This window comes from Callionymus lyra, chromosome 14 (assembly GCF_982586985.1).
Source record: "Callionymus lyra chromosome 14, fCalLyr1.hap1.1, whole genome shotgun sequence".
Classification (NCBI taxonomy): domain Eukaryota; kingdom Metazoa; phylum Chordata; class Actinopteri; order Syngnathiformes; family Callionymidae; genus Callionymus; species Callionymus lyra.
Window position 1 is genome coordinate 4,476,896 of NC_141831.1, and position 25,445 is coordinate 4,502,340.

General features: G+C 43.1%; 1 protein-coding gene across 1 annotated transcript; it reads left to right on the forward strand.

Annotated features, from left to right (window-relative positions):
* Positions 1-19,871: 19,871 nt before the first annotated feature.
* bnip1b (BCL2 interacting protein 1b) lies at positions 19,872-25,418 on the forward strand. The gene is made up of 6 exons (XM_087807629.1): positions 19,872-20,033; positions 20,267-20,359; positions 21,231-21,322; positions 21,398-21,505; positions 23,794-23,912; positions 23,978-25,418. The coding sequence occupies exons 1-6, from the start codon at positions 19,950-19,952 to the stop codon at positions 24,172-24,174; spliced, it is 693 nt and encodes a 230-aa protein (XP_087663755.1). The 5' UTR covers positions 19,872-19,949; the 3' UTR covers positions 24,175-25,418.
* Positions 25,419-25,445: the final 27 nt, after the last annotated feature.

Sequence of the window (25,445 nt, forward strand, 5' to 3'; positions counted from 1 at the left end):
TGTGTGTATTAATGTTTATTGTTGATTTATTTATCTATTTACTATTGAGCTTATTTTATTTATTATTGTTTTAGTTATAGTTTTAATATGTCTTTTGACACTCGCGCGGAAAGCAACAAGATCAACTTCCAGTTGAATGTTTTCAAAATAATAGAACACGTAACAAAATAAAAGCATCAAAATCCTTGTATTTTCAAGTGTAGAAATGTCAGAAAAATGAGAGACATTTAGAAACACTTTGTTCTCGTGTCAAATACATCATTATTGAAGCAGTCGGTGATGAGATCAGGAAGGAGATTAAAAGGAGATTATTGACCTTGTTTTCTGGAGAAAATGTTTGAAAAGAGAAGAGACATCAGTGAGAAACAGAACCAGACTGAGGAGCAGAAAGAAGGAAAACAGGAAGAAAGAAGTCAGAATAATATGTGACGTAAACTCATCGACTTCATCTCTACACAAACAAAACTGGAGTCTTTTATTGGAGGTCAATGGTTGAACTTTATTGACACTGAAGAGGAAACAAGAGTCACAATGATTACAAACAAACAGTCAAAGAAAGATTCATCCAAACACTCGTGGATCATGTTGACGCCTCAGAGAGTCTCTGGCTGAACATCTGCTGACGCTGGAGACACTTCCAACATCTCCACTTCCTCCACAGGTGCTGGGAGCTGCTCTCTCCTCCTGCTCCTCTGGACCACAACAACAACAACAACAACAACAACACACATCATGAAGATCACAACATTGAGCATCACAGACCGCACTAGATGGTGATCAACCTCTGGCTCTCCGAACATTACAAGGGTCTTAGATGTGAACACACAACGTTCATCTTTCTCAACCACACACCAGAACTCTCCGCTGTGTTCCAGAGAGATGCTAGTGATCACCAGGCTCGTGTCGGAGAGAAAGATTCCGTCTTCTTGTTCTTCATATACTTCTGATGTTCTTCCTTCAGTTCTGGTTGTCTTCATGAACCAGTGGATCTCATCAGGCTGTTTCCAGTCACACTGTAGAGTCAAGTTCTCTCCTCCAGTGAAGAACACATCAGCAGGCGGGTCAGACTCAGGACACACATACAGGTAGTAATTATCACACTGACCACTGCGATCACAGGTGTAATAACCTGTGTGGTTCAAGGTCAGTGATGGAAACATCAGAGTGTAGTTGTCAATCTTTTCATATTTCATCACTGAATTAATGATCCACTTGTGTGGTTTGTTTCCACTGAAGTCAGAGCAGTTCAGCTCCAGACTCTCTCCCACCCACTTGTGAATGTAATTATATTGTATATAAACATCAAACATCTTCAGTAGTTCACAGCTCTGATGGTTCTTCTGCAGACAGTAATAATAGACTGAATAAGAACTTATGTCAAACGTTACCAGAGGAGATGGTTTGTTCTTCACTTGCTGTAGTTTGTGTATTGAAGATGTTTCATCATCGATTAAAGCTAAATCAACATTTCTTGTTCTATGGTCATATTGACGTAAAGCCCACTGGACACTCTGGTTTGGTCCCACACCGTCACAGTTCAGCTCCAGTGTCTGTCCAACATAAGGTCTCAAGATCTGACGTCTCATCTCTCGTTCGTCACAAACCAGGAGAGTGAAGTTCTTCTCGTGCGTCACGTTGTTCTGGGTCCAGCACTGTTCTTGGTACTGACCCGAGTCTGAAACCTTCAGAGGGTATATTTCATAAGAAGCTTCTCCCTGAAGACTGGAGTCATGATGCTGTGAAGAGTTCCACAGAAGTTCCTTCTCCTCACCGATCCATCTTGAGATCAAGCAGACGTCATCAGCTGGTTTGTTCAGGATGAAGTGATGACGGTCTCCTTCCATCTTGAGGATCTCAGCGAGGATGTTGTTGGAGAAGAACGTCACCAGCAGCAGGATCAGTGCAGCCATGTCTTCGTCTGTGAGTGAGAGTCGACTCTGCTGCGACTTCATGATGTCAATCTCTTCACCATCAGCAGCTTCTCGTCTACGATTCCTGGAACTAGACGATGACATCAAGAGGATGTTCTGCTCAACTTCCTGTTCGCTTTATCAGGTGTGAAGCTTCAACGGAAACGGTTGTGAAATCATTTTATTGACACTATTTTAATGCAATAAAAACATAATTATTGCTTCATTCCATTTACTTTTTCACTTTTATCAGTTAATTTTCTCAAAACCTGACACTTTTAAAAACATTAACATCACATTAACATAGCTTAAAGTCATATAATAGCATAAAAGTCCTGTTTTTTAACTTCTTTTCATAATGACAAGTCGTCTCCGAAAACAAACCAAAGTGAATGAAGACGAGTGAGAAAAAAAAAAGGTCAAATGTCAATTTGACAAAAATGACTCACTATGAGCTGGTGTTTAGCTTAAGTGGAGTCCAGTGGAAAGAAACTCCATGTTTATGGTTAGAAAGAGAGAGAGTGAAGTATCAGTGTCGTCAGAATGTAAAGTGTTTGAATTGAACATTTTTAATGTTGAAACTTTGAATTTATTGAAATGTTTCTTTTTTTATATCATTGAAATCAATATTTTCTTTATATTGTTTATTTTCTTATTTTTATTATTATTATTATTTATTTTTAAATTTGAGGTCTTTTCAGTTCAATATAAAAATGTTGGTATTTTAGAGTCACCAGACAAAACCAACAGAGCACCGAGCTACTGGATCGTGTTATTCTACGTCAGGGGTGTCAAACTGGTTTTCACCATGGGCCACATCATCATCATGGCTGCCCTCAAAGGGCCAGATGTAACTTATAAATGTAACTAAATGTAAGCTAATTCAAAATAAATGTAACTACTCCTTAATGTTAAATGACTTTGAATGTATTACTTGAGGTCATAACTACTGTAAAACCAACAATTGTGAGCTGCTAACATGTGTGATGTAGCATTTTACAATAAAATAAAAATGGCTGCACTCAGCCTTGCATGTGGTACTAAATACATTTCTACACATAAAAATAAGTAAAAACTTACAGCTCAAGACTAACAAGTTGCAACTGAAATATGTCTGAAAAGCAACTTTTCCTGTTGATGCACATGTGTAAGGTAAGGTAAGGTAAGGTAGTAAGTTAAAACTTTATTGTCGTCACACTTGTCATCTCAAGCAGAGAAAAAATAAATCAATTGCAGGAAAATCAGATTGTTGAGTCTTTATATGTCCCAACAAGAAAGAAAGTCTCACAACCAGTTATTGGTCACGTTTTTAGGTTCCCCAGCTTATATATTGGCTGTCGATTATTGTGGATGAGTAGATCCTGAACACACCAAGTGGATCCTCTCCACCATCCATTGGTCATGTTCTGAAAATAAGTAAATGTTTGGTGTCAAAATGCCGGCGTAGATTGTACTCTTAACACAAAAGACACACAGGCCTTTCTCCTTGAAGCACAAACATGTATTCTTCACACCTTTCTTGAAATACTTCCCTCCGCATCTACTCTTCTCTTCTTGGACATTTTGCGAGGATGTATTTGTATTTCTCAAGTCCACCTGTTGGCATGGATTTGGAGACGCTGCAGCAGTCAATCGTGGGAAACATAATACCGTAGGCATGCATTGTGGGTAAATGTAGTTTTCTTTACAAGCCAGCAGCCAGCAACTTGTGCGACACTTTTTCCTGCTGAAATCGGTCATGTGACAGGGAGCGATTGACAGGCCAGGGACTCTGTGTGTGTGTGCATGCGTGCGTGCGTGCGTGCGTGCGTGCGTGCGTGCGCGTGTGTGTGTGTGCTGCTCACATCAAAGGCTCGCAGCCGGTTTTCCCAAAGCAGCGGGGCTAATGCTAACACGTAGCGTGGAATCTCGGGTGATGTTGTTGATTCGAGCAGACAGACACACAGACAGACAGACAGACAGACAGACTGTATGGCCCATCGCCTCCCGCTTTGCATTACAACAGGCTGGGCAATGAGAACCCCTGAGTTATCTATCATAACTTCAGGTTCTACGAGTTGGTGCGAAGCCCTCTAACGGCTTCGCTATTGGTTTACCCCGAGGCACCGCCTCGTCTCTGAGAAAGCTTAATGAACTAGCCACCCAGCAGGGGGCAGTCCACTTCCTATAAAGGCGGGAAGCACCCGCCGCACTTTCTACAACTGAAAACTCAGCGAGAAGGGCGGCCGCTGGGCGACGAGGTTAGAGGGCTTCGCACCAACTCATAGAACCTGAGGTTATGATATTGGTTTACCCAAAAGGCGAAGCCTGACGGGATAAATGTACCCCCAGCTGGACGCCGCTCCTGAAGCAGCATCGCTAGGGCCCCACCGGCCCAGGATCCAAGTCCACTGGAGCCGTGCCTTCGAGGGGGCGCACAGCAGCGCTCAAAACCGTATGAGCTACTGATCCCGCCGTCACGTCGAAGAGATAGGCCTTAGCAAGGTAGACGTGGACGCCCAAGAAGCAGCTGAGCAGATATCCTCTGCTGCCACACCCCGCAAAAGAGCCACTGAGGCTGCCACGCCACGGGTGGAATGCGCCCTCAGACCACTAGGAGCGGATCCACCCGCTGCTCGGTAGGCCCGGATAATGGCCGATCTCACCCAATGAGAGAACCTCTGGGGGGAGACCGCCTCTCCCCGTCGGCATCTACCGTGGCAGACAAAGAGGGCAGACAAAAAGGGCATCAGAGCGCCTAAACACGGCCACCCGCCGCAAGTAACAGGTCAACGCCCTCACTGGACACAACAGGTGGAGACGTTCCTGACCCGGGTCCGAGTGGGGCGGCGGGTGAAAGGCCCGCAGCGTGAAGGTCGTCGCCCGGAACAAGGAACTCAGAATCTTCGGGCGGAACGCTGGGTTAGGACGCAAAGACACCGAAGACTCCTCGACGCCAAAGGAAGACACTCAGGGTTAATGGAGAGGGCACAAAGCTCACTTGCTCTCTTCGTGGTTGTTAGTGCCAGAAGGAGCGATACCTTGAAAGACAAGATATCCAGTGGGACTTGGTCAAGAGGCTCGAAGGTCGGGCCTGTGAGAGAGTCCAGTACCAACTGGAGATCCCACTGAGGGCTGGAAGGCCTTGCAGGAGGTCGAAGCCTGCAGGCACCCCGCAGGAAACGCGCCACCAAGGGGTGGGCGCGAACCGAAGCACCCTCAAAACCAACATGCCTCGTCGCTATGGCTGATGCGAACACTCTCAGTGTCGCCACAGTCCGCCCGTTATCCAGCAAATGTTGCAGGAAAGACAGGATAGCGGAGACCAAACAAGAGCTGGGGTCCAAGGACCTGTCTGAACACCAGCGGGAGAAATCCCCCACTTTGAGGCATAAAGCCTGCGTGTTGATGGGGCCCGGGCGTTCTCCAGCGTGTGGAGAACGTCCGGGTCCAAAGTCTCGATCAGCTCGTCCCGTGCAGGAGCCACACCTTGAGAGGCCGGCCCAGCACCGGGGGCGCTGTCAGAGTCCCCCCCGCCTGACAGAGGGCAGCGGGGCCACAAGGGATGGCCCACGGGGCCCCGACCGCCATGCGCACCAGCTCTGGGAACCAGAGCGCCCCCGGGGAGTCTGGTGCTACTAGAATTAACCTCAGCCCCCCCCGCCTCGCCCTCCGAATCAAGGGGAGAAGGAGCCGCGGAGGAGGGAAGGCGAACAGTAGACAGACCGGCCACCTCGAATGGGCTAAGCGTCCACGCCTAGTGGGGGGCAATCCGAAGCCCTGAGGGAGAACCAAAGAGGGCATTTGAAGTTCTCCTTGCTGGCGAAGAGGTCTGCAACCGGGTGACCGAATCGAGACCAGATCTCGCTTGCCACTGCCTCGGACAGACCCCATTCGTCCTGGACGGCCCCCCTCGACAGTCTGTCCGCTACTGCATTCAGCTCGCCCGGTACGTGCTGAGCTCTGAGCGAAAGCAGGTGACAGTCTGCCCACAGCCAAATCTTCTTTGCCACACTCAGAAGGGCTGGGGATCTGACTCCACCTTGGCGATTTACGTACGCCACGGCGGTGGAGCTGTCGGATAGTACTAGGACGTTGGACCGTGACAGTTGGGGAGAGAGGTGAAGCAGGACATTGTGAATCGCCTTCAGCTCTAGCCAGTTTATGTGTCTGAGCACCGGACTGCTCCAGACCCCACTGGCGTAGGCCTGACCCGAGGTGCCTCCCCAACCTGTCAGAGAAGCGTCTGTAAACACTTGAGTGTAACGAAGGACGCAACCCAATGGAACTCTCCGCCTGAGGTTAGCTAGAGAGTTCCAAAACTGGATGTCCTGCAAAACCCGAGCGGGAAGGCGCACTTTCCGACCTCTTTCCCGCTTGAGGTCTAGCTTCAGACGACCAAACCATCTCTGAAGCTCCCTCATGTGCAGCAAGCCCAGCCGAACAACCGTGTGGGCTGCTGCCATGAGCCCCAGGAGGGACATAACAGTGCCTGCTGTTGTCACGTGACACCGAGCTTCCAGCAACTGTGTTGTCAGTCGGAGAATGGGCTGGGCGCACGTCCGGGAGGCGCGTGTATCCCTCCTCCGAGTTCAACAGTACCCCCAGGTAAACTAACTGTTGAACTGGAGTCAGAGCGCTCTTGCTGAGGTTCACCGTGAACCCCAGGGTGGCAATATGGCTCAACACCTTCTGTGTGTGAGCGTAACTTTCTGCCTCTGACCTGGCAAGGATCAACCAGTCGTCCTTGGGTCAAGATCCTTACCCCACTCACTCTCAATGGCTCCACTGCCACTTCCACACACTTGGTGAAGGTCCTGGGTGCCAGAGAGTAGCCGACGGAAGTCGAGTGTATTGAAACACACGATCCTCGAGGGCGAAACGCAAGTACTTTCGATGTCTCTTGACTATCGGTATGTGAAAGTACGCGTCGGTCAGGTCGATAGATGTCATCCAATCTCCTGGACTTACACCTGAAAGCAGTTTCTTGACCGACAAAATGCGAAACGGGCGGGTAGCTATGAACTTGTTCAAATAGCTGAGGTCCAGAATGGGCCTCCAACCCCCGGTCTTCTTCGCCACGAGGAAGTACCGGGAGTAAAACCCTGTCATCATCTCAGCTGCAGGGACCAGTTCTACGACCTCCTTCCGCAGCAGAGTAGACACCTCGTTTCTCAAACAGGATAATTTCTCCTGCTCCGCCATACGCGTAGGGGCGGGCCGTAGACGAAAGGGCATCACACAAGCCGCGTCTCTATCTCTTGAATCCACAGAGCATGTACTCGAGTTGGATTCACTAGAACCCCCACTCTCATACATAAAAAACGGCTCTGTGGGAGAAGCGCGCAAGTGCACGTGAGACACCTCAGATGCGCGTCGTGCGTGTTCCCTTCCCCCCCCGGAAGTCTTCCCAACTCCCTGAGCACTTCTTAGTGTCACCGGAGCTGACAAAACCCGCGATGTGGAGGAATGTGCTGGAGAATTAACCCGGAGCTGAAGTGAGTTAGGTCGCGCGCGCGTCGGCACCGCATCACTCACCCGGTCCCGTACATTCTCAAGCTCCGCTGGCGGTCCAGACCTGATCGTCACTCGTGAGATCCGACCGCCACGCACCTCTCCAGTTGATCGACCAGACAGGGCGGAAGTTCTTCGCCCTCGCCTGGTCTCAGGACGGCGAGAAGCTCGCGCGTAAAAACACCAGGTTGCGTCAGTTCCATGGCGTTTCTCCGCCGCCAAACGTGACGTCCTCCATTCGTGTGGACAGACTCCGTTATTACAGTCTCGGCATGACCCGGGCGAAGGGGTTTAAACCCTCCTTCGAACTGTGTTCTGAGCGGAAACTCTCGCCGTCTATGAACGCCGGAGCATGTTAGCTTAGCATTACCGGCGAAAGTCTCTAATGACGCCTGTGAATACGTCACACTCACAGGCGGAGCCACATGCACACTACTAACATCTCTCAGAACGAACCACAGAAACGTCATACGTTCTCTTGTTTTTTTCCCGACACATTCCCTTGAATGAATAGGGTGGAGGAGCCCTCGGCCGTCGACTCTGCTGCGGCTGCTGGCTCCCCGGCTCGCGTTGCGGATCTTGGCGACGCTCACTCGTCGCACGCCGCCGCTGTTGCCGATGTTGTTGGTGCTGCTGGGGTGGCTGGTCTCTGGTGACGCTTCCCCCCAGCACCAGATGATGATGCCAACGAACGGGATCTCCGTCTCCGCGTATCCCCGTCGCGCCTCGTCATCACGCCAAACGTGACGTCATCCATGACGTTTCTCCGCCAAACGTGACGTCATCCATGGCACCGGGATTTTCTTGACAACGCTCATCGGCGGTCAAACCCCGTCAGTGCATGTCAACACGGAAGTAAACACAGCTGATCAAGCCGGTCTCGTGGACATTTGCTTATCAGGCCGACGAACGGGATCTCCGTCTCCGCGTATCCCCGTCGCGCCTCGTTATCACGCCCATGCAGGTGATGGCGGAGCTGCGCCGCCTCCTGCCGGGCCATTCCTCTCAATGGTGCGTCCGTTCCATGGCGTTTCTCCGCCAAACGTGACGTCATCCATGACGTTTCTCCGCCAAACGTGACGTCATCCATGACGTTTCTCCGCCAAACGTGACGTCATGAAGTAAACACAGCTGATCAAGCCGGTCTCGTGGACATTTGCTTATCTGGAAACAAAGCACATGGTTGAGTCTGCCCTTCATTCGTGTGGACAGACTCCGTTATTACAGTCTCGGCATGACCCAGACGAAGGGGTTTAAAAACCTCCTCCGAACTGTGTTCTGAGAGGAAACTCTCGCCGTCTATGAACGGCGGAGCATGTTAGCTTAGCATTAGCGGCGAAAGTCTCTAATGACGCCTGTGAATACGTCACACTCACAGGCGGAGCCACATGCACACTAACACCTCACAAGTGAACCCGTCGAGTGCGCTGCAGGAGGGCCATGTGGCCTGCAAGAGATACTTACCTGATCGCTCTCGCATACCCCATGGTCAACTCCATGCAGCGAGCCAGTCGTCCTCCTAGTCGACGTCTGTTCATGATCGATGGACGACTCAGCTCGACTCATCAGGGCCCAACACGTTGGAACGTGAGCTTGTCGAGTGCAGCTCACAGGACTGCCATGTTGCTTTCTTAAACAACATGGCAGTCCTGTGTTGATCATAATCATGATCTGAGGCGGCGTGGGTCGACAAGCCTCGAACGCTTCCCATCAAAAACCGTGGGAAGCGCTCGGAAGGCCACATAATCATCACGTGTGATTTGGGCCTCTAGGCAACGAAGCAGACATGTGTGTCTCCTCTTCAGGGAGTCTTCGTGCACACATGGTTCACTTCAAAATTCATTCGCCATCATTACATTCCACTGTCAGGAGCTTTCTCGCTGAGTTGAAAAAGGAGGAAGTGCGGCGGGTGCTTCCCGCCTTTATAGGAAGTGGACTGCCCCCTGCTGGGTGGCGAGTTCATTAAGCTTTCTCAGAGACGAGGCGGTGCCTCAGGGTAAACCAATAGCGAAGCCGTTAGAGGGCGGAGCACCAATGACGTAGAACCCGACCCTGCAGTGACCGCCAAAGCGCTGCTGCGCCATGGATTGCGTGCCTGCGCTTGTGAAAACCTGACCGAGTCAGAGAAGGGAAAGCAAGCAGCGCGAATAAAAGAAGGAAAACCATTTTGTCTGTTGTGGGATTAGTTTGTCGGACAATTTTTTAATTTTTTTAATTTTTTTAATTTTTTTTGCTCTTTGGTCAAGGTAAGGCAGGCTCCTCCTGTGTTGTTCTCAGTATTATCTTGATCTTTAAAGTATGTACTTTTTTGAGATTTGTTTTGATTGTTTAAGCGCTTTGTGACCCTGGTCTCGAAAAGCGCTGATTGTAACCGGATGGTTATTTTTGGTTTGTTATGAAAATGATTGTTTACATTCACTTGGTCTCCACTCCCTACGCAGGTGAAGCCAATTAGTTAATGAGGCCGGGCTTTAACTATAAAGTCAGTGAGTCACTCAGTCTTTCCCTCTCCTGTGTCGTGACGGTCAGCGTTCTGGGACGTGTGGTCCTGTTCTCCGCTATTTGGTATGTTATTCCATTGACTCGAAGTCCAACACAGTGACCTAAATTAGTTATTGTTTTCTCTTCACAATTGGGTTCTTTCTTTTGTTTTAGGGATGTGCAGATACTATGCCGTGCCTTGCCTCTTTGTGTTTAGTTTGGGTTAGTTATTCTGTTCGCTATACAGTTATTTAGGTTTGGTTTGGTTCAACTTTGAGACTGTTATATTGTGTTAATGTGTTTATTTCCTGTGGTTCTTTTGTTTGGGTTTAGCACTTTGTTTCAGTTTTTCGGAGTAGCGATGTGTTCAACTGAAGTAGTGTTCATACTTGTCATTTCTGTCCAGTTAATGTGTGTTTTTTGTTGAATACTAATGTGTTTTTGGTTTTCCCTTTATTTCTGTTATAATTACTAACTGTGTTTTGTTGATTGCAATTATGATTATTTGGGGACTATGTCAGTTGTAAGGCATTCGCTGCCCTGTCTGGCTAAACAATAAACTATATTTTCTGGTACTTGTGTTTGTGCCTGTATTCATTTGTCGGAGGTTTCTACGCGTAGGGTCGTGGGTCTATATCTTTAGGTGCAAGGCCTAAAGTGGCGTTGTTGGCTACTGATTAACACCAGTCCACCGTTACTCCCCGGACTAGTGTAAAGAATCGGTTACATATATAAATAAATATTACTTACTTACTTACTGTATGGTATGAATACTGAAGTGATGGCACCAGTGAAAGCTGCTAAAAAGGAAGTTGTTGATTAAAATAATTAAAAGCAATAATAACACACAGACAAGAAATGTTGAGAGACACAGCAGCACATGGAGTGCAGCCATGACAAGTGCACGAGACTATAGAGCAACTGTGGAGGAAGTAAATGCAAATCAGAAAAATTGAAAAGTACATTCAAAAATAAAAATTGCAGTGAGAATGAGGAACAAGACAAACATTGTAATTATAGACTTGACCGAGGCACGCCACTGAAACCCTCTAAACATATAGTGAAAACTAGAAAAGGTGAGAAAGGGACACTAAAACGGAGCTCAAATGGATTGGAGGGAAAATGCTTTTATGGACAGTTTCCTCTAGTGGTGAAGAGTGGAAGAAAGAGGGATTCTTCTGATTAAATCTCAGCAACCGTGATGGATGTGCATTACTAACTGAATGTGTTGAGTTGTGTAATTACAGGACAGGAGATTTTAAATCCGACTTGCTGCACAGAGACTGGAGCAAGTTGTGTTGTGAGGACAGTATGGAACATAGGACACAGACCCCCTGCTGACATTCCACAGGTTGTAAACAATTCCACATGAGCCGTGGTGCAACAGAGGAGATGATGTCAGGCTCATGGAGAAAGTGAGTCCTGTGTCCATCAGTTGTAAGTTGTAGGTAAGGGGAAGAATTTTGAGTAAAGGTGGAGGTGTGAATCAGTTGCTGAAATGGGTCGGTTAAGAAAGGTCTGTGGATAAGTAATGATAAAAACAATTGGTGGAAAGGTTTTTCAGGGCAAGACGGTGATGCACACAGGATTCTAGTTGACTTTGAAAAAGAGGTAAAACATTACATTACAAAGCCCATGAGATATATGTTTTACTAAGTTTAATATGTTTTTGTAAGTAAGTAATATTTATTTATATAGCACTTTTCCAGACCAGGGTCACAAAGCGCTTAAACAAACAAAACAATACTCAAAAAAGTATATACTTTAAAGATCAAGATAATACTGAGAACAACACTGAGTTCCAGAAAATCAAGGAAAAGCCTGAACAAATAGAAACGTCTTAAGGTGTTTCTTAAAGGAGTCAGTAGACTCCATCAAGCGCAAAGGGAGAGAAGATCGTTCCAAAGCTTACGAGCAACAGTCTGGAAGGATTTCTCTCCTCTGGTCCTGAGCCGTGTGCGTGGAACCATAAGTAGATTCTGATCCACAGACCTCAGAGCCCGAGCTGGGGTGTAAGGCTGGATCAGATCACTGATGTAAGGAGGAGCCTGACCATGAATAGATCTGAAAGTAAGAACCAGAATTTTAAAGTTGATCCTGAAAGAAACTGGAAGCCAGTGAAGAGTTTTAAGGATCGGAGAAATGTGAGTTCTTCTACTAGAGCGGCTCAGAATTCTCGCTGCAGAGTTCTGAATCAACTGCAGACGAGACGATCCTTCTTGTTAAGACATGAAAACAAACTGTTACAATAGTCCAGACGAGAATAAGTTACTCTTGCATCCTTTTACTGTACAATGCTTGACAATCTCATTTAGAAGACATGGTTCTGACAGAGAAGTCTTAGCAACATAAATAAATAGTGGTGACATTGATTTGAAAAAGAAACCTAAAAAGATTTCATATAAAATAGATATAGTTTTTGCTTGAATGGTAAAGGAATGATTTCCAAGGTGCAGCACAGGTGAGGTCAGACAGGTGAGGTCAGACAGCATAACACCCCAGTATCAATTATGCTGAATTAAAAGTTGTATGTTTTGCTTGTATTTAACGAATATGTGTAGTCCTACTTTGCAGGATATAGTTGAAGGAAGCAAAGGAACCCCAGAGACTGACCTAACAAAGGTCATGGAGGATCCAATTTGCATTCAGGTGGAGATACCTGGAATGGGACACAGCAGGTGGTAACACCAACACCAGTGCAGAAGAGTCACACCACCATAAGAAGAGAACCTGGTAAAAACATCCTTAGACTCTCAAAGGGTTCCACAAGGAGGACGACAGCGGAGACGATGTAGTTAAACAGGGGGAGTTGGATCAAGGTGATCAATGAGATGATCAGACAACAGTAGCCCAAAGGACAGGGAACATAAAAAGATGTTATGTGTCTCTAGGGGAGGTTGATGTATGAATGGAATGAATGAGCAATGAATGAACAGTGGACAGTATTGGTGACAGTGATGTTCCTAATTTGGGGTTTCCTGGTTTTATGTCCTAATGGGGGACGCCCCGGGTAAATAAAAAATGAAAAACGAAAAGAAAAGCAAACAAAAACTAAGAATGAACCTAAACTTAAACTACACTAACAATAAGAATTAACTTATTTAGATTAAAACATAAACTAAACCAAACTAGATTTAAAATAAACTAAAGAAGTAGGAAATATATATTACAAGTAGAAATCAAGTAGAAAAAAAATGTTAATAGATCCAATATGGAAATAATAAAAATACAAAATAAATACGAACAACAAAACAAATAAGATGTCTTGTGGTCGGCTCATTCTGCCAGATAACAGGCAGGAGGGCAACATCAGTGGAGGATATATCAAATCAAGTCAAGGGAAAGCAGGATTTTCTGACCTGGATGAGTAGACACATCAAAAAGAGAAGTATCATCAACTACATTCCCCTATCCGAAGAAACACACGGATAAGTACATGGGGAAAATACCTAATTTTATAACATTAATAAAAATTCATGGTCAGAGCTACTCCTGAATGAAGGTTATTTTTGTGTAGGTTGAAGAAGATGGACTCGGAGGAGATGGAAGAAGACGGATTTCTAGGATCTAATTTTCCTCTGCACGCCTGGAATCAGGACATGGACGAAGAGGACCAGCTAGACTACGAGGAGGAACAGTCGGACCGACTGAAGATGATGATGATGATGATAATGCTGATGAACTGGACTACTGAGGAACATGATGAAAGACGACTTCTAAATAGGGCCGAGCCTTGTGTCACCGATTAAAAAAATATTAATATTGCAGACAGATGATTATACTTTCAGTTATACATATAGCGTGTGCAGGTACATGATGATATGTTGTTGGGAAGATGATGAATATTAGATAAAAGTGGTAATTGATAAAATGTTGCTACGGAACAATCATTTATTTAGAAATTTGGACTTTTTGTTTATGACGTGACCTATAAAGGCCACGTCAACAGGAGGAGTTGTTAGATTCAAATTATTATATACTATACGTATACGCCATACTCAAATTAATGCTAAAAGATAATGAAAATATAAAGTAGAAATTACTCGCTTGATCTAAGAGTGGGTACATGACCACACATTCACAATCAAGATTACACTACAGACTGTTTCACACAGTGGATCAGAATTAGAGATAAAACACCTTTAATTTAAAACATCTGTTTATCTGCAAATCACACCTTAGATCGTAGATCAAAGAACGAAGCAAGACACACCCGGGAAAGGGGGGCTAAAAGACAGAAACCCCCACCCGAGAACATTTGAATGATTAGATTACAAGAAAACTAATTAGGATGTCTCTAAATGGGGGATCGGGACACAGGAACTTGAAAGGACCATATTGGAAGTACAGTTTCCCGCTGTATCTCGTTGTTTCGACCTCAAAGAGAACCAGAAGGCAAACCGTCCAAAGAACTTGTGTTTATTCTAATAACAGAAGGAGATTAAGACACAGAATTCTGGGTCAGTGACTGTTACCTGAGGAACTCTCAGATACAGCCTACCAACTGACGACAGAAACACATAAACAGATATTTCTTATACAGTCGAGCTTGGGCGAGGATGCTTCGGATTGGCTACGGGGACCCGGACCTCGTTGTGGGTTGGTACACGGCAGGTTGCTGGGAAGATTAGGGTGTTGTATCAGTCTCCCCCGGAAACCTTTGACCCAAATGTGGACCTTCATCAGACCAGTTCTGCTGTTGGAGAATGGCGCGTTCGGTTCCTCTTTACAGCACAGATGGTTCCTGTTCTTTCACTTGTCAGCATTTCACACTTTTAATTCGCACTTCACACTTGCATCGTGGCCTGGTACTTTCCACTCGGGGTTAAATTCAGGTTAGATTTCTTACCAGGTTAGATTGTACTCTCTGTATTGTTCAGTTTATTCTTTATTCTTTATTAATGTACTAACGTATATTGTATATTTTATCTATATTCTATAATTTCAATGATATAAAAAAGAAACATTTCAATAAATTCAAAGTTTCAACATTTGAAATGTTCAATTAAAACACTGTACATTCTGACGACACTGATACTCCACACTCTGTCTTTCTAACCATAAACATGGAATCAAGTGAGTGAAGCTGTGGAGTTCACCATCGGAACTTCGAGCCGACATCGAGCGTTGACGGTGGACGAGGAAGCAAAAGTGACGCAAATGGCGTGAAAACTGACATATAAAGAAAAGTTCATGTAGTTTCCACTAGACTCCACTTAAGCTAAACACCAGCTCATAGTGAGTCACTTTTGTCAAATTGACATTTGATCTTTTTTTCTCACTCGTCTTCATTCACTTTGGTTTGTTTTCGGAGACGACTTGTCATTTTGAAAATAAGTTAAAAAACAGGACTTTTATGCTATTATATGACTTTAAACTATGTTAATGTGATGTTAATGTTTTTAAAAGTGCAGGGGTTTGAGAAAATTAACTGATAAAAGTGAAAAAGTAAATTGAATGAAGCAATAATTGTGTTTTTATTGCATTAAAATAGTTTGAATCATGTGAGTTCTTAACAGTTTCCATTGAAGCTTCACATCTGATAAAGCTAAGAGGAAGTAGATGCAGAACATCCTCAAGATGTTATTGTCTAGTTCCAGGAATCGTAGATGAGAAGCTGCTGATGGTGAAGAGATTGCAGAGTCATGAAGTCGCAGCAGAGTCGACTCTCACTCACAGACGAAGACATGGCTGCACTGATCCTGCTGCTGGTGGCGTTCTTCTCCAACAACATCCTCGCTGAGATCCTCAAGATGGAAGGAGACTCTCATCACTTCATCCTGAACAAAGCAGCTGATGACGTCTGCTTGATCTCAAGATGGATCGGTGAGGAGAAGAAACTTCTGTGGAAGTCTTCACAGCATCATGACTCCAGTCTTCAGAGAGAAGCTTCTTCTTATATAATAGACTCTCTGAAGGTTTCAGACTCGGGTCAGTACCAAGAACAGTGCTGGACCCAGAACAACGTGAAGCACGAGAAGAACTTCCCTCTCCTGGTTTGTGACGAACGAGAGATGAGACGTCAGTTCTTGAGACCTTATGTTGGACAGACACTGGAGCTGAACTGTGACGGTGTGGGACCAAACCAGAGTGTCCAGTTGGCTTTACGTCAATATGACCATAGAACAAGAAATGTTGATTTAGCTTTAATCGATGATGAAACATCTTCAATGTACAAACTACAGCAAGTGAAGAACAAATCATCTCTTCTGGTAACGTTTGACATAAGTTCTGGTTCGGTCTATTATTACTGTCTGCAGAAGAACCATCAGAGCTGTGAAGTACTGAAGGAGTTTGATGTTTTGATACAATATAATTACATTCACAGGTGGGTGGGAGAGAGTCTGGAGCTGAACTGCTCTGACTTCAGTGGAAACAAACCACACGTGTGGATCATTTATTCAGTGATGAAATATGAAAAGATTGACAACTACACTCTGATGTTTCCATCACTGACCTTGAACCACACAGGTACATACACCTGTGATCGCAGTGGCCAGACTGATGATTACTACCTGTATGTGTGTCCTGAGTCTGACCCGCCTGCTGATGTGTTCTTCACTGGAGGAGAGAACGTGACTCTACAGTGTGACTGGAAACAGCCTGATGTGATCCACTGGTTCATGAAGACAAACAGAACTGAAGGAAGAACATCACGTGTATATGAAGGACAAAAATACGGAATCTTTCGTTCCAACACAAGCCTGGTGATCACTAACATCTCTCTGGAACACAGCGGAGAGTTCTGGTGTGTGGTTCTGAAAGACAAACGTTGTGTGTTCACATCTAAGACCCTTGTAATGTTCGGAGAGCCAGAGGTTGATCACCATCTAGTGAGGTCTGTGATACTCAGTGTCGTGATTTCCATGATGTGTGTTGTTGTTGTTGTTGTGGTCTGGAGGAGCAGGAGTAGAGAGCAGCTCCCAGCACCTGTGGAGGAAGTGGAGATGTTGGAAGTGTCTCCAGCGTCAGCAGATGTTCAGCCAGAGACTCTCTGAGGCGTCAACATGATCCACGAGTGTTTGGATGAATCTTTCTTTGACTGTTTGTTTGTAATCATTGTGACTCTTGTTTCCTCTTCAGTGTCAATAAAGTTCAACCATTGACCTCCAATAAAAGACTCCAGTTTTCTTTGTGTAGAGATGAAGTCGATGAGTTTACGTCACATATTATTCTGACTTCTTTCTTCCTGTTTTCCTTCTTTCTGCTCCTCAGTCTGGTTCTGTTTCTCAATGATGTCTCTTCTCTTTTCAAATATTTTCTCCAGAAAACAAGGTCAATAATCTCCTTTTAATCTCCTTCCTGATCTCATCACCGACTGCTTCAATAATGATGTATTTGACACGAGAACACAGTGTTTATAAATGTCTCTCATCTTTCTGACATTTCTTAACTTGTAAATGCAAGGATTTTGAATGCTTTTATTTTGTTACGTGTTCTATTATTTTGAAAACCTTTAACCAGAAGTTGAACTCGTTGCTTCCAGTGTCAAAAGGCAGAAAAGGTTATGTTTACGAGCAGAAACTCTTGGTAACATGAGAGACAAAGATGTTCCAGAGAATCCAGTGTCGACACTTGATAAGGAGAACAAAGTGGTTCTTTAATGTGTGTTTGTAACATCTTTACCTTTGTTGCTGGTCCTCGAACATCTCAGGCCACAAGTCCAGCACGTGCAAGAATCCCTGCAGTTTGCCTACCGGCCAGCAGTTGGTGTAGAAGATGCCATCCTTCACCTCCTGCATCGGACCTGCTCCCACTTGGATAAAGGAAGCGGTTCAGTGAGGATCCTGTTCTTGGACTTTTCTAGTGCCTTCAACACCATCCAGCCCACTCTGCTGCAGGACAAACTGACTAAGATGCATGTGGACCCTGGTCTGGTCTCCTGGATTACGGATTATCTTACTGATCGACCACAGTATGTCAGGCTGAAGGACATCACGTCTGACACTGTGGTGTACAGTACAGGAGCACCTCAGGGGACAGTACTGGCCCCTCTCCTCTTCACCATCTACACTTCAGACTTCTGCTACAACTCAGAGCTGAGTCTCCTCCAGAAGTTGCTGACGACACTGCCATTGTTGGATGCATCAGGGAAACCGGGAAGACGAGTACAGGAGTCTGATACGTGACTTTGTGGACTGGAGTGAGAGGAACCACTTGCAGCTGAACTCCTCAAGGACCAAGGAGCTGGTCTTGGACTTTGGGAGGTCCAGGACAAAGCGACGTCCAGTGTCCATCAGAGGTGCCGAGGTGGAGATAGTTGACAACTATAAGTACCTCGGTGTGTGTCTGGACAGTAAACTGGTCCTGCAACACAGACCATGTATATAAGAAGGTTCAGAGGAGACTGTATTTTCTGAGGAGGCTTCGATCATTTAACATCTGCAAGAAGCTCCTCTGCATGTTCTACCAGTCTGTGGTGGCCAGTGTTCTATGCTGTGGTGTGTTGGGGTGGGAATGTGTCCAAGAGGAGTGTCAACAGGTTGGACAGGTTGATCAGAAGCTCTGTGGTTGAAGCTGGACTCACTGGTGACAGTTGCTGAGAGGAGATCATTGAACAAACTACTGTCCATCATGATGATGACATCATCCTCTGAACACTGTCATCAGTGAGCAGAGAAGCAGATGAAGCACGAATGCTCCTTCCCATGATGCAACACTAATAGACTCAAGGACACATTCATTCCTCGTGTTATTAGATTGTACAATTCTGAGTTTGGGGGCAGGAGTGAAAGTATCTGGATGTTCTGTTATATGTTAGTCTTTGTATCCTTCGTCTTTGTTATTTTTCTTTGATCTGTGTTGTTATCTTTACACTTAGATTGTGTCATCTTGTTCTTTTTCTGTATTTATCTTATTTCTCTTCTTATTTTTATGAATAACTGCTGTATTGCTGTGTCTAATTGGAAGAAAAAGACAATTTCCTGAAGGAGACCTCCTGAGGGATCAATAAAGTTCTACCTAATGTTTTTTATTCTCTTCAAAATCAACTTCTGCTGTCAGTAAACATCAGTAAAAAGTGCTAAGTGTGTTAAATCGGTGGCAAATAAAACCACTACAGTGCAGAAGTATGGAAATAAATCAATGCCTGAATCTTTTGACGTCAGAATGTACTGATTGATCGTGAGATGTAGTTGAACATGTTTAAACTCCACACGTTAAAACAAAGTTCATACTTTGTCGTGAAAATATCTAAACTGATCATCGTTTATGCAAGTATGATGAAGTGACTAGGCACTCGTTTGCTTTTGTCTCGGGCACTGTTATGATGAATTTAAAAGGCGTTGTATTTTTTCATATTGAATTAAAAACGCTGAAAATGAAATATAACATATATTGAATAATTTAAATGAATTAAACCGTTCAAGATTTGAAAAAAAAAAAAAATTTAATCATTCAATATTCTGATGACATTGATTTACTTCCATAAAAAGGTATATCTTTTTCTTTTTTTATATATATAAGAACTTTATTTGAATTATTAACTTAATAACCAAAGTTCTGCTTCTAATTTTCAGCTTGGGTTGGTGTCACACCATATACAAGGTTACAGTTATTTAATAACATATTATTATTATTGTTCAGGAATTTAAAAAATACAATAAAAAATGTTTAAAATATTTTTAGCCTGACAACTGTAGTCATATAATCACGTTATATTAGTGGGATGTATTAAATAAGGTAAGGTAAGGTAAGATAATACTTTATTGATCCCTCAGGAGGTCTCCTTCGGGATATCATTTTTTTTACAATAGCCAATGCATACAGCATTTTTTTTAATAAAAAATAAAAAATAAATCAAAAATAAAATAAGAACATAAAGATAAAGAACAAGATGAGAATAATTCTCATTTCAAAATGTTTCAGTCCAAAATACTTTGTTAAAGTAAAACGGATACTTCACAATCGATTTAATTGTTTTTATGAACGTTTTTATTTTTTTTGTTTTATGTGTGACATTATTTTTTGCGGGTAGTTAGGGTTTTACTAAAGTAAAGTTTATTTGAAATAGTTCGCGGAATTCTTCTTAACTTGACTCCGCCGGGATGCCGTACCAAAACAAACATGGCGTCCTCCTCTGACGTTCATGTCAGAATCTGTGCTCAAGAAATCATCAAATATGATCTGGAGATCAAGGCCTTCATTCAGGTAACGACGTGTTTTATTCGCTCATTTAAGGTTGTATCGTCTGTTTAGTTTGGGTTTTTTTTTTAACTTCATCGTTGTGAATCAAACGGCTCGTTGAAAACATTTTAAAGTGTTTTGAGTGACGTTTGCCAGAGTTTTTAACGTTGTTCCGGATATTCTTCTGATAATTCACGTGTTTATGTCATCGATCTTTAAACGACTCGATCAACTGTGAGCTTGTCGTGACGTCACAGGACATCCGGGACTGTCAGGGACCGAGGTCGTCTCTCGGCGAACTCAACTCTCGGGTCAAAGACAAGTTGAACAAGTTAAGAGTCAGGATTCAGGTGAGTGTGTAACATTTAAATGATGCTTTAAACCCTTCTTGAAATCCTTGTTTTGTGAGTATTTCTGTAATTATTGATTTCATTAATTTACATATTGAAAGGGTGGAATGTGTTGTCTTTGTTTTAATTAATTAAATTCAAATATATATATTTATAACATCAAAATAAACGTGTTTGTTTACACCTAGAGATTGATATTCTAATTTAATTCTAATTTGTTGAAAAACAAACTGTCTAATTGCGATACATTTTAATTTATAGCCTTTTAATTTCAGTGTAAAATAGTAAAAACGAAAGAATTACACTTTTTTTTTTCCTTATGAGGGTCACGGGGGCGAGAGGCAGGGGACACCCTGGACAGGACGCCAGTCCATCTCAGGACACACAAAGACACACACACACACTCACTCATACCTACCTAAGTTCTCAATCAACCTCTCTGTGTTTTTGGACTCTGGGAGGAAACCAGAGTGCCCGGAGTAAACCCAGGCAACACGGGGAGAAAATACAATTGCAAATTATAAATGACTACAGTTTACATGTATTCACCTGAGTGCCCCCCCCCCTCTTCCCCCAACCTGCAACCTGCAACCTTCTTGCAAAATGTTCTTATTTGATAATATGTTAAAAAAAAATCACTCATCTTTCAATATACAAATTATTGATCTCAGTCATTCAACAACAAATAAATGCACTTTTCAACAGAGAAACGATTCATTTTAGTTTTAAATTCTAAATGTGTTGGAAACGTATAATGAAGCTAAATTGTTTTGTTTGTTTACGTTTCAAGTAACTTCTGCTCAATATACGTATGCATTTTCTAATGGTTGTTTCCTTGAGCCCCCGACTAGAGTTTGTATTTGTTTGGTAGGACCTGGAGCAGATCGCTAGAGAGCAGGACAAAGAGTCCGAGCGACTGATGATTCAAGCCGAGACTGAGAGCCAACGACGGCAAATGCTCAGGTTGTCTTCTGGTCTCTGCATCGACCTTCATGTCCTTCACGACGCGACCTGACGATGATGTGTTTTTTCTCACAGTAACCAGACAGCATGGCGCAAAGCTAACTTAGCATGTAAGCTAGCCATCGACAACATGGAGATGGACGATCTGCTTAGTGGACCAGAGAACCAGAGCACCAGGCAGAGGTGAGCGCAGCAATACCATATATAGTAATACTGTAGTATACGAGGATGTATATGTAGCATTGTGGAGTACTTGACTCTGGTGTTGTGATAGTGTAGTAACAAGTATATATGTGTAGTATTGTCCAGTACTTGACTCTGGTGTTGTGATAGTGTAGTAACAAGTATATATGTGTAGTATTGTCCAGTACTTGACTCTGGTGTTGTGATAGTGTAGTAACAAGTATATATGTGTAGTATTGTCCAGTACTTGACTCTGGTGTTGTGATAGTGTAGTAACAAGTATATATGTGTAGTATTGTCCAGTACTTGACTCTGGTGTTGTGATAGTGTAGTAACAAGTATATATGTGTAGTATTGTCCAGTACTTGACTCTGGTGTTGTGATAGTGTAGTAACAAGTATATATGTGTAGTATTGTCCAGTACTTGACTCTGGTGTTGTGATAGTGTAGTAACAAGTATATATGTGTAGTATTGTCCAGTACTTGACTCTGGTGTTGTGATAGTGTAGTAACAAGTATATATGTGTAGTATTGTCCAGTACTTGACTCTGGTGTTGTGATAGTGTAGTAACAAGTATATATGTGTAGTATTGTGGAGTACTTGACTCTGGTGTTGTGATAGTGTAGTAACAAGTATATATGTGTAGTATTGTGGAGTACTTGACTCTGGTGTTGTGATAGTGTAGTAACAAGTATATATGTGTAGTATTGTGGAGTACTTGACTCTGGTGTTGTGATAGTGTAGTAACAAGTATATATGTGTAGTATTGTGGAGTACTTGACTCTGGTGTTGTGATAGTGTAGTAACAAGTATATATGTGTAGTATTGTGGAGTACTTGACTCTGGTGTTGTGATAGTGAAGTAACAAGTATATATGTGTAGTATTGTCCAGTACTTGACTCTGGTGTTGTGATAGTGTAGTAACAAGTATATATGTGTAGTATTGTCCAGTACTTGACTCTGGTGTTGTGATAGTGTAGTAACAAGTATATATGTGTAGTATTGTGGAGTACTTGACTCTGGTGTTGTGATAGTGTAGTAACAAGTATATATGTGTAGTATTGTCCAGTACTTGACTCTGGTGTTGTGATAGTGTAGTAACAAGTATATATGTGTAGTATTGTCCAGTACTTGACTCTGGTGTTGTGATAGTGTAGTAACAAGTATATATGTGTAGTATTGTGGAGTACTTGACTCTGGTGTTGTGATAGTGTAGTAACAAGTATATATGTGTAGTATTGTGGAGTACTTGACTCTGGTGTTGTGATAGTGTAGTAACAAGTATATATGTGTAGTATTGTGGAGTACTTGACTCTGGTGTTGTGATAGTGTAGTAACAAGTATATATGTGTAGTATTGTGGAGTACTTGACTCTGGTGTTGTGATAGTGTAGTAACAAGTATATATGTGTAGTATTGTCCAGTACTTGACTCTGGTGTTGTGATAGTGTAGTAACAAGTATATATGTGTAGTATTGTGGAGTACTTGACTCTGGTGTTGTGATAGTGAAGTAACAAGTATATATGTGTAGTATTGTCCAGTACTTGACTCTGGTGTTGTGATAGTATAGTAACAAGTATATATGTGTAGTATTGTCCAGTACTTGACTCTGGTGTTGTGATAGTGTAGTATCAAGTATATACTGTATGTGTAGTATTGTCCAATACTTGACTCTGGTGTTGTGATAGTGTAGTAACAAGTATATATGTGTAGTATTGTCCAGTACTTGACTCTGGTGTTGTGATAGTATAGTAAGAAGTATATATGTGTAGTATTGTCCAGTACTTGACTCTGGTGTTGTAATAGTATAGTAACAAGTATATATGTGTAGTATTGTCCAGTACTTGACTCTGGTGTTGTAGTATTTACAGACCACATGACTCTTGACGAAGTCGTAACTGCTTTCGTTTGTTTTCAAACCAAAATATGTCCAAACATCAGCTTTAAAAGCTGCTGGACTCACTGTATCCTCTCGTCCTCAGTCATCATTCTTCCTTTAGCTGCGGAGGACATAATGACTGCTGCCATCTAGAGGCCGATAGTTTAAATGCAACACAAAAATGAACATAATAGTGTGAATATTTAAATGTAAATAGCAAATTCAAAAAAGATATATATTTTATTTGTACAAAATGTAATGAAACATAAACCATAACGTAACTGTGACGAAGGACTACATTTTATTCAATTAAAAAAACTCAATTTAATACCTACTCTAACATGAACCCTCTTGTTGTGACTTTAGTTTTCCTGCGAAACTGAAAAGTGTTTATTGTTTATTTTCCAGGAAGGCGACGAAAGAGAGTTTGGTAGAAACCAGCAGCAACATCACGGAGAGCCTGATGTCCATCAGCAGGATGATGGCGGAGCAGGTGAAGCAGAGCGAGGACAGCATCGGAACGCTCGGTAAAACACGCTCCGTACGGAACACGCTTCCCACCCCCCCGCCTCTGACCTCTGACCTCCACCAGCCACCTCCTCCAGGACGGTGCTGGAGACCAACGACGAGTTCAGGAACATGACGGGAACCATCCACCAGGGGAGGAAGCTGATCCTCAAGTACAACCGGCGCGAGCTGACCGACAAGCTGCTCATCTTCCTGGCTCTGGCGCTCTTCCTCGCCACGGTGCTGTACATCCTGAAGAAGCGCCTCTTCCCCTTCATCTGAGCCGAGGAACCGCCTCGGAGGGTAGACGTGTCAGTGCATCTGAAGGTAGCTACTCTTTACAACTGAGTCCACTGAAGGTTCTTCTGAACAGCAAGTAGAAAACTTACTTACATGTAAATAAAAAGAAAGATTTGGGATACTTTTATATGTAAAAACAAATAAAAATATCAGCGAGCACTGCCGTGAACTCCATGTTTGAAGCCATTTAAATGTAATACGCATTGGTGGCCTGCAGGCGGCAGTGTCGACTCGAAGCTAAGAGCAAGAAGAGAGAAATGATTGACATCGATGCTGTGTCTCAAATTGCTAGCGTACTCGAAGTTAGTATTTTTAGTGCGTTAGTGCGTCTCAATTCTTAGTATGCGAAATTTAGTGCGCCATGCACACTAATTTGGCGTACTAACACGCCCACAAAACTGAGTATTGTTTGATGGACACTAACCACACTAAACAGCCGCCATCTTAGTGATGTTTTAAACGGAAGTTACGTCATATATATATATATATATATACAGTATATACTATATATATATATATATATATATACAGTATATACTGTATACATATATATATATATATATATTCATATACTTACAGGTGCATTTTCAGCAGCAGAAGGATAAACACGTCTTCGCTGCTGATAGCAGCTTAAATATCTCGCAAATATTTCGATTCTCATATTTTTTCTTTATTTCTTTTTCCAAACTTACAAAACGTGCTGCCAGCAGGTGTCGCTAGTGTTCAAACAGCTGGTTGAAACATCGTTAAATAGTAGTAGAAGAAGAAGAACCTGTCGAGTCATTTCCTGTTAGTGTGTAGCAGCAGAGTTTGATTTGAGACATACTATCTGTGGAGGATTTGCGTACTAGTTAGTACGTACACTAAATTGATGCATACTAACTTCTAGTATACTAAGAGTAGTATGCGATTTGAGACACAGCACGAGCCTGATGTTCCAGTGAAATCTCCGCCATTTTTTCCAATTTACCTTTTTTTTTTTTGCTATAGTGACATCATTCACGTAAAAAAAACCATCATGAAAATCAAAGGTTTTCTAATACGATGATAATTTATACTCGGAAGATAGTTTTGTAATATTATTAAGCGTGTATTTTACATCGTTATTGTTTGAAAATATACAACAAGTGTTTTTTTATTTTTTTTATTTTGAGTGACAGGCCACTTGGATACACAAACATCTACTCGTGACACAGTGAATATAATAAAACATGTGGTAAACATGAGCTCGTCCTTGTCAAAGTTTATTAAAG